The sequence below is a fragment of the Cenococcum geophilum genome (assembly GCF_001692895.1).
Source record: "Cenococcum geophilum 1.58 unplaced genomic scaffold K441scaffold_61, whole genome shotgun sequence".
Lineage (NCBI taxonomy): Eukaryota > Fungi > Ascomycota > Dothideomycetes > Gloniales > Gloniaceae > Cenococcum > Cenococcum geophilum.
The window spans coordinates 571,664-581,553 of NW_027137619.1; the positions used below are offsets into that span (position 1 = coordinate 571,664).

Here is a 9,890-nt window from a genome sequence, read left to right on the forward strand (position 1 = left end):
TCGGGTTAAAAGCGTGGGGAATACTATAAAAACTTTATCTAGAGTAATATTAACCCCTAGTCCCGCAAACCTAACTTTCTTCCAAGACGTTTAATATTCTGAGATTATATACAGGAGACTGAAGTCTTATATCCTTCTCCAGTGAACAGCCATATAGGGCAAGAATTAACCTGAGTCCAGCTATGCCTCCCGGCTGTTTCCTGTAAAATATCCACCACATTCTCATAGCTGCAGTAGGCATTTGACCCGGATAATGCGGGTAAATATCCTCCGGCAGGATAACTAGGTATTTTGGGTCCTATGGCTAATACACTACTTAATAGACACTAAGTCGGTAATAGAGTTAAGAGTTACCGATTGGCTCCCTTCTATGCACTAACTCCTTAGCGCTCTATTCCTCTATAGCCGTAGTTTGAATTGGGTATAGATCTAGAGCTCTAAGAGTTAAATTAACCGTAGATCTACTCCGATCCACTAATTAGAAGGCTTAATCCAAATCCACATCGAAGCCGAATCCACATTGGAGCCCCAATAGACCCCGCCCTAAATAGATCACTGATCTACAGATTGCTGCTGCCCTATGTTCCTGAATAGATACGCATACTAAGTGCTTTGCCCGAACTGATTAAACTAGATGATATAGAGAATGCTTCTTTGAACATAGGCGGACGCTGGAGATTGCTGTGGTAATGCATGAGAATGAAAACAAAGATGTGATATTAGAGAGTATGAAGCATGAAGATTAATGAGCTCGTGAAGCTTTTAGGAAAGTGCGAGGGAAACTCTAAAATCCGAAAACTAGAGAAGTTGTGACAAATTTCTGCACCTATAAAATTTATTGGAGTAGGGAACATCGCCCTATCCTGGAAATTGAGCTTCTTGCATAAAGTTTTGTTTCTTATTAAGAAAGTGTTAAAAGCAAATTATAAAGTTTGAGTATAACTTCTTAAATGGTAAGCGTATTTAGACTCTTCTAAACTGTAGGTGTAGTGAAATTTATATAACACCGCATGTTAAGCAACCGGGTATAAATAATTGACTACTAAAGTGTCCTAGCCTAAATTTTATATTACGATTCTGTCCGCGAAGCTTTTTAATAGGCTCCACTTCCGAAAGCCTGCAGCTAGGAGGAAATATGCCTTGGAACCCATCCTTCTAGAACTGATTGAATTAGTTATTATACTATGATCTAACGCGTCGCATATAAGTTAAAATATCCTAAGTAGAATGAACAAATATACGTGAGATAGTTCACTCAGTCATGACTAGGCTGGGTTTTTAGTGGAATTAGCTTGGAGCGGATATCTTCGATTTAGAGCAAGTCCAGTAACGTATAAGGGGACATTAGTAATTCAGCTGTTTACCGAGCAATTATTGACTTCACATATGTTATATTATAACAGCGAATTTATAGTTAGAACAGCTCTAGCTTATCATAAGTGTTCGGCATTAAAGAATTCTATAAACCGCATGTAAGCCACCCGTGCAACCAGGCACCAGCTCTAGAGGGCAATGGGACCCCGTGGCATGCTCTCAACACGCCATCAAATGCAGAAATTCGTTCATCGCAGTTTACACTCAAAAATAGCATCCCAATTCCAAACGCCTGTGAAGTGACTCATACCGTACCACAACCCCCGAGTCCGGGGGTTTACATCAAAATACAGGATGTCTCTTCAGCCCGGCGGTTTTACGCACGTAAATTATTCTAAAATTTTAATCACAGCGGCCGGCCTCTGAAGTAATCGAAGTTGGAGTTCTCTTCCAAACGAGGCGTCTCATGCCCCATGGGTGCCGCTCCATGCAACAAAGCAGTTTCATCTCTTAGTTGGTATGGATTACTCTCTGTTCGCGTAGTAGTCATATCAGCACCTCCATACTTCTGGCCATCGGGGCTAGGACTGTATTCCCTTAGCGTAGATGGAGTGGTATGGTAACCAGCAGGGTATGTTGTGCCGGAAACACCCTCCTCGTCCGGAGTGAATGTACGTTCCGAGTCGCGAGAGACACTGCGGCCGCGATCATTCGTCATGACAGATCCGGGAGTTCCAGATCGAATAAGATCTGAAGGTTTACCATAGACTTCGCCATCCCCACCGAATTCCTCGCTAAACTCTGGACGGTCTTTGAAGTTCTCGAAATCGAGGTTCTGTTCCGAGACAATCTCAAAGGGAGCCGGTGCGCCAGCAGCTTTGCCAGGCCGATCGCGGGACATACGCTTCATGCTGTAGACATCACTGTAACCTGCAATGTTTGCAGCATCTGCGTCCATGTCAAGCCGGCCACGGTAAATTTGGCTGAGGAGATGTTGAGACTTTTCGTGTACCATTGGGATCGTAAGTGGTTTATACAGAGCGGGATGGCCAAAGCGAACACCTACACGGTCGCGGCGACGCGACTCTTTGTCAATAGGCATAGCAGCTTCGGGACCTTTAGTTTCGCCTTTGGTGTAATAATGGATTTGATTGTCAAAGGCGGTTTTACAGTAGAACTTGAAGGCGATTAGGAGAAAGGGAAGTGGTACCATAACGCCGAGCATAGGCCAGCGGTCTCCGCGGGCAGAGACGAGCAGGGCGACAACGACGTTGGAGGCAAAGGCGGCGAAAAGAACCCGATTGAATAGGACACGCCAGAATTGACCGCCAGATTCGGTTTTGGTGATGAAGACATACCTGAATCAAACTGTTAGCTAAAAAAAAACCGCCACTTGTGGAGTAGATTGTTTTAATCAACTTACATTAAGAGATACTTCTTCCAGTAGGCGTCAATAACAAAGTAAAGTGCAGTGACCAGTAGTACAACCGGTTGTAGAGTTGAAAAACACAAAGCAACGGTCATGTAGAAAAGGAAATAATTATAGTAGCTTGCATAGTCGAATGGTGGAGGCGCAGTCCATTCAATCATCTGCCGAGGAGTTGGACTCAAGAATTTTCGAGCGAAAGAGCCCCACGCTAGGTTGGCAATTTGAGATAAGTCAATGGCGGCACCAAGATTGCGCTGAAGTAGCCAGGAGATCCAGAATGGCGAAACGTTGCACAAAGCCAACATTATTTTGACCAAGGGCTGGCCGTCTTGCAAAGCTTGCATGAGCGTCTTGTTCTGGTTCTTGGTCTCGTCAATGACTGTAGCAATAAACTGCCAAAGGGCAGCGAAGAGCGAGAAGACGATGAGATTGTTGAAGACAAAGAAAGAGAAGAGCTGATGGATCACATGTCTCTCTCTAGATGTTTTGGTCACGTCTCCAGCCTGTATCGAAAGTCGGCGGAAAATAGATGGTAGAAAGAAGTAGAAAAGCGACGTAATGGCTGGCGAAGCAACACCCTGGATGACAGCCCAAAAATTTGGGTTTGTCTCCAATTGGGTCCTGAATCCAGCCCAGACAAGCCCAAGATTTGACAAGTTAGTCAAAAAGACAGCAATCAAGGCGTTGGGCGCGATCCAAACCAAAGTGAGTAGCGCTACCCACAGGTTGTTGATAATGCGTCGCCGTTTCCGAGTACCAGGAGTAAATGGGAGGTTTTTCCAAATGATATCATTTGGCTTGGGAGCTAGCCTCACGGTAGTACCATGAGGATGTCTTCTCTTAGCTAGATACGCAACGCTGTGTGCTGAATCAATACTCTCGTAGCTTGCAAACCCGTAAGGCATCGCATCACGCTTATCGACAGACTCTCGTACTTCTCGAATCCTCTTTTCCAGCTGATCAATCCGGCTCGTAAGGTAATCGATTGCATCAACCTTCTCATTCTTGCCAGCATGAGAAGAGTCTTTCTTAGAGGGCTTGCACATTGGTCGGTTTGCCGGTAGTTTACTGGGATTTTTGAGATATTTAGCCAAAACTTTCTCAAGTTCGATCACAGCTTCCTGGTGTTCCTCGATGAGATCTGGTAGGTCCTTCGTATTTCGTGCAATGGCTGCTCGGGGCACTTCTGGGGTGGTTTTTAGGTCGTCTGTGATCTTCACTATGCCTTCATCGCTGCGGAGGCTCTTGGGGATATCCGTAACCTAACAAAATTAGTAAAGATTCTTCTTAGACTGTGGACTAGTATGTATGTGGAGTAGTTGAGTAGAAATATCCGGCATAATAAAAGGTGTTTAGAAACATACCATAAGAGTTCTCGCATGTAAACTGGCCTGATACTCTGGGCTGTCAAAATATGCCCTCCGTAGTCCAGTCACAGCTTTGTAATTTCGCCAGAGAAAGTAGCAGATAACCCCGTCAAATGCATAAGCGCATGCGACGAAGGCCCAGAATATCGAGCCAAACATGTACTGTGGAGTCATCTTCATCAAGCCATTTATGCTTTTATCCCACTGTTTGTACATTGGGTGTCCTCCAACCACATTGACCGGTATGAGGATTGCACAGCCGACAAGTGAGAGGACGAGGAAAATGTTGCGACACATTTTGGTGAAACGAAGAAATATCGTGGCATCGAGACCAATCTTCTCGACAAGGGCATCCTCCTTTGTGTTAAGAATTGGCTTGACCCAAGCAAATAAGCCCTTGCCCATTGGTGGGGGCGCGTGTTTCTGGTCTGCATGTCGAAGTCGTGGAGCGTAAACGATAGTATTGTATGGTCGAAGAAGGCAGAAGAGGAGAGAAATAACGAAAGTAACGCCTAGAGATGTTCCGAGGGCGACGAGGACTGATTTCGACGAAAGCTATAGCGTGTTAGTTGGGAGTTCTTAGCGTGCTATTGTGGAGGGGCGTCGTGTACCTGACTGGAAAAGGGATCTGAGACGAGCTTGAGGAACTCGTCCGTCGAGCTCGTCGTCTCCCTGGCCAGCAAAGAGCCAGCCGAGCTGGGTAACATGGTAGGAAATGCGTATGCAAAGATGATGAAGACAATTGCTGAGGTTCTACGCGCAAGTTGTCCTTGGTGAAGTATCGAATGGGGAAAACAAGAGGGTTTGCGGCAATCAAGGAGATTGTCACACTGGGTATATTGCAGAAGATGGAACCGTGTTTAGTCAATAATCACAGCCCGCAAAATATATTAAAACAAAAGAGGGACGAAAAAAGAGGAGAACAAAGGCGTGGTAAAGGACTCTTGGTGGTGAAGGTGCAGAAACGGTTTTGTTTCGGGGCCGCGGCGCACGCTGAGTGGCTGCTTCTGCGCATCATCAAGCATTTGACGCCGGTACCCCTGGCGTGAAACCAGGGTCCATGCAGGCATGAAGGCTGTATTTTTAGCCACTGTGGAGCGCCAAATGCCCAGATTTTGCGGCACGCGACTTTTTAGTGGGCGCGCCGGAGTGGCAACATCGTACATCTTTCTAGCTCTACAAAATTTTGTGCGTAGTAGTGCATCGCTGCTGAGGTCGCGGCATCGCACGGTAGTAGCCGCAGGTTGCTACCAAGTAATTTACCTTCGTTCTCGGTGGACATGGTGCGTGTCAGCCCAGGGGTCCACCTATTGCAAGCATGAAACCGCGTGGACATGGTTTCAACTCGCTCATGACACCGTCTATATTTATTAATCATGAACACTGTCATTCGCTCTTAGATATATGGTAGAATAGACGCCTTGAATACCCTATTCATTACCACCGCCGATCGATCCGAATTCGATACTGCTTACTATATCCTGTGCCGTTGTTCACAAGCTGGTTGAGCATCTACCATCTCTATCACTTGTATCATAGTCGTCTACTAGTTTTTCGAGGCGACCTGAAAAGTTACGTCTAAGAGGTGAGGCTGAAGATCTTATAAACACATACCATCGGCGAGGGGTGCATCACTTTAGGGAACTCTTCCGGAAATCCCACCAATTCCTTCGAAATTTACGCTCCTAATTTCCACTTCCTTCTCCCTCTCATCCTACGCAAATGCTAATTCCATCTCCCTCTTTACCTTATTCGTAGGATTCTTACGAGATAGTTAAAGAGGTTCTTGTATGGTGCTTCACACTTGTTTCGGTGCAGAACGATGCTGTGGGGTACTCCAATAGTGTTGATTTGATGTGGACAGTAGTATTATCCTCTTAGAATAGACAAATTCTTCATCATTACTAAGACGTATAAGGGTGTACTATACCAGAATCCAGCTCTCCCTAAAGACAATATCCAAAGGTTCCAAACCCGGTGACGGGACTTATTTTATAAAAGGGTTATTTTTGAGTAGATAAAAGATGTATTTACGAAATTTCTCTATCTGTGGCTTGCAACTGAAATACAGCAGTGTAGGTAACGCTTATTATGAGTAGTGCCAACCTACTCCAACTAAGGGGTCCGGGATCATATTATTGTCTCAATAGTGGCTCTATATAGTTAGTAGAAAGATAATTTCTAAGCTTTAGTGATGTATGTGTCTAAATACCGCCGCGGAGGGATGGGCTCTTAGGCTTAATCTGTTGTAGACCTAGATATGCAAATGCAAGAAAGTTGATGACGTTGTACAGAGCTTTAAGCGCATGGTGCGATTGAAGGAGAGAACATAAGTATCAACCGAAGCTTAGGGTCAAATAATGGTGACGAGGAGAGGTCCCGGAGATGTCGAGGGTGAACAAAGGCAGACGAGGATAAAGAACTATTGTATGAAGATGAGAGTTTTATCTGACGGACACCGGGAACGAAATGATGCAACCGATGAGAATGGGAAGTAGAAGTCTTGGGGAGGAAGAGACAATGATGTGGAGAAGAGCGGCGGCTAAGAGGATGAGAATATCACTCAATGCCACTTTCACTGCCTAGGAAATAGCAACGACACATGTCACGCTAAACGCAAGCTTTTCTTTAGACTGGTTGAGAGATAGACATATAAACAAAGACTTTTTGGTACCTAGCACCCATTATGCCGCATCTGGGAAAGGCTTCTGGGCTCCGCATATACACCAACGCCAATTCATGTTACCCAAGCCTGTTAATCCAGAAACAGGCATGCATCATCTCAATCAAATCTTTAGTCATCCACAGCATGTATAGCATCATGTTGCCAATCTCATCTACAGCCTCCCCTGTGTCACTCGCCACCAGGGAACGACCGTCTATAGCCAGTTAGCCATACTGCTTGACGATGGCCGCGACTTTGTTTGCGAGATCGTCTGCTTCGGCTCTAGTCTCTGCCTCCGCGTACACACGAACAGCATCTTCGGTTCCACTAGCACGTGCGAAGGATCTCCCCTGTCTAACCTTCTTTACCGCTTCATCGATCGCGGCCTGAGCCCCCTTCGGTGTGACGAGACGGCGTTCGGCGTCTTCCGCCACAAACACATTGCGGTCCAACACGACGACACGAACAAGGCGATTGGGTAGGTCGTTGTAGATACCAAGCCACTCTTCGGTGCCCCAACCCTTGTGAGCAAGAACCACTTCAACTAGCAACATGTCGGATAACGCGTCTCCAACGGCTTGATTTATGAGCTGAAGCAAAGCTTGTAGTATCTCAAGGGCGTCCCGTTGGGCCGGAGACTTCGGTTCATGAGTAGCAATATGCTTACGCGCATAATCGGAGAAGATAACGGTGCCGTGTCCGTTGGCCTCGAAGTAGACACCAATATCAAAGTTGGCTGCTTCGTGATGCAGATGCTTCACGCCGGTGGGAGTGCATCTGACTGCAAGACGGAGATCCTTTTCGATATATTTGGTGCTGGCGCCGTTTGCATACGCGGTCTGGACAACGCCTATGTTCAGAATTTCAGCAAGTCCGGATTGGCGGCTCAAGTCCGCGAGAAATGCGGCTGCTAGAGCTGCGATGCGATCGCCGTCTAAGAGATGGAATAGGCCGCGTTTGTCCGTGAAATAGTAGACGATTCGATCAGCATCTCCATCAAGTGAACAACAGCGATCTAGAGGACCAGCTTTCGATGAAGGCGGGGCCCTCTGGCTAGTTTTGACAAAGTCTGCTCCACACTATGGTAAGAGATTTAGCATTAAGTTCCTCTTCTTGGGGAAGGGAACACGTCATTTTCCTACCTCAACATTTAGGCTATCGGGGTTGAGTACGTTGTCGTTGACTACCTTGATGTCAAGGCTCTCATCTTTAGGTGGAAGATATTTGATTAGCTCTACTAGCTTAGGGCCACCTACGCCGTTGGCACAGTCGACAGTCAAAGCTCCCGACGGCTTCTTATTCTTCATAGCTAGCCTGAACGCGCTAGAGAGCTTTTCGTAGTACCCCTTCTCGGTTGGTTCTCCGTACTCCTCTTCAGTTCCATTGGTATTGATGCAACGCACCATGTAGTGCAACTGGGGGGTGGTTAAAATCTTATAGTCAGTGAACTTAGCTTCAGAAGCAACCAGGGCATCAGTGAGACAAGCTGCGAGTCTTGAGCCAGAAGCACGCGTATCTCTTGCGAAGACGACATGAGCCGGTGCATTGAGATCAATACGGTTCTTTGCTGCCAAAGATTTATAGAGATCGACAAGCTCCTGGTCAGTCTTCGCATTTGCCATCTCGGTGGCATACCCTTCCCAAGAGGCCTGTTCAGCATAGTCAGTAGGGTGGTTATGTAGGGTGGTACCGAACCGAATTACAATTAACATTTCACCCTATAGGTAATATTCAGCACTCGTCTAATTCTAGTTCAAGGCAGGTAGGGCATACAGTAGGATCCACCAATTTGACTCCATTGTCCACTGGCGGATTGTGGGATGCCGTGATCATCACTCCGATTGTTTTACCACCAAGTGATCTGGATCTGAGAGACGCAACGAGACCACATCGGAAAACAACAGAGTCGAGGACGTCGCTGTTGCGGTCAGCTTCTTTGTAGGACATCTTCGCCAGGTTTTTTCGTCGATCTTTGGCTTGGAGAGGCATACGCTTTCATACGAAACTGCGCAGGTTATCAGCATCATCGTAATGTCAAGATATAGGCTCACTTACTCCCGCCGTGCCATACTGGTATGTTACCCCCTCCGCGGGCGGGTGCTTCGCGGAAGCTTCAAGAATCTTATCGAGCGAACTCATGGTGGATATAACGAATTGGTGGTATCGCAGATGATGAGAAAGAGTGTCGCAAAGAAAGTACGTGCAATGGCGAGGGAGTGGACTTATGGAGGAGCAATGCTGGAGCTGAAAGTCAGCCAGCTCTTAGGTGGGGATCACCAGAGTAGAGCCTCACTGAAAGGTACCAGGCGTGGCGGAAATAAATACTCCGCTAAACCTCTTTAGCAACAACCCCCACGATGTTCCCTGCTGAACATCTGCAGATGGCACACCGCCTCAGTCTGCTGTTGAGGTTTAAGGAGGGGTAAAAGGACTATCCGTTGCAATTAGTGTCCAGTCGAGAGCAAGTAGGCAAAGCAGCTGAGAGATGTGTTAAGACGATTTTTATGGTGGCGTGCGTCAGGGACTGAGGCAATCCAGCGGGCGAAAACAGGTGGATGATTCTGGTGGTAGACGTAATAGTAAAGCCGGAATCCTAAGCATGTTGATGAGGGGGACATGGACGACACTGAATGCTTGCAAGAGCAATTTTCGTAGTGAAGAAATGAGGACCCCTTGGTTGACTCTCACGTATTTCCGCCTTTGCAAAACGCCAGACGAAGATCTTATGGCTACTCGATAGCTTGTATCCCTTCGGCTGGTGGGTTTAGTCCCACGGTTATCGATAAGAGCTAGTCAATAGAGTCAATGGGATCAAGGCTCCATACGCGTATTTTTGATTCTGGTGTTCGCACATGGTCCAACTCTCGTAGGACGCTACCAGCCGAAGGGATCCAGTGGTTTGAATGTATGTATACCTCTGGGTTTGCATGCTCTCGATTGGATTAATGCTCCTGTCTGCACATTGCAAGGAGGACTACGTGTTATGCCTGGTCAATGGCTTGTCTGGACTGTCTCCCAATGAACTTCCACCTCTTCCCACTCTTTGCGACCAAAGAAAGGAAAGAATTAATAGCCTGCCTATAAGGGACTTCTATTTTATATATGTGATTGTCAG

The 9,890-nt window shown here is 46.6% G+C and overlaps 2 protein-coding genes across 2 annotated transcripts; both read right to left on the reverse strand.

The window, feature by feature from the left end:
* Positions 1-1,419: 1,419 nt before the first annotated feature.
* On the reverse strand, positions 1,420-5,054 carry K441DRAFT_620275 (DUF221-domain-containing protein). The gene is made up of 4 exons (XM_067645918.1): positions 4,722-5,054; positions 4,108-4,665; positions 2,738-4,005; positions 1,420-2,672 (listed from the first exon to the last, which is right to left on the reverse strand). Exons 1-4 carry the CDS (start codon positions 4,815-4,817, stop codon positions 1,721-1,723), a joined length of 2,874 nt encoding a protein of 957 aa, XP_067498483.1. The 5' UTR covers positions 4,818-5,054; the 3' UTR covers positions 1,420-1,720.
* A 1,945-nt stretch (positions 5,055-6,999) lies between these two features.
* K441DRAFT_681423 (Phosphoacetylglucosamine mutase) lies at positions 7,000-8,914 on the reverse strand (the record flags this gene model as incomplete). Its single annotated transcript, XM_067651471.1, has 5 exons — positions 7,000-7,854; positions 7,918-8,424; positions 8,479-8,493; positions 8,549-8,767; positions 8,831-8,914. 5 exons carry the CDS (start codon positions 8,912-8,914, stop codon positions 7,000-7,002), a joined length of 1,680 nt encoding a protein of 559 aa, XP_067498484.1.
* Between the last annotated feature and the right edge of the window lie 976 nt (positions 8,915-9,890).

Coding starts and splice junctions, on each gene's coding strand:
- K441DRAFT_620275 (XM_067645918.1), bottom strand. CDS start 4,817: ATGTTACCCAGCTCGGCTGGCTCTTTGCTGGCCAGGGAGACGACGAGC. Junction 4,666..4,721: donor CAGATCCCTTTTCCAGTCAG/GTACACGACGCC, acceptor AACACGCTATAG/CTTTCGTCGAAATCAGTCCT. Junction 2,673..2,737: donor TGGAAGAAGTATCTCTTAAT/GTAAGTTGATTA, acceptor AGTTTGATTCAG/GTATGTCTTCATCACCAAAA.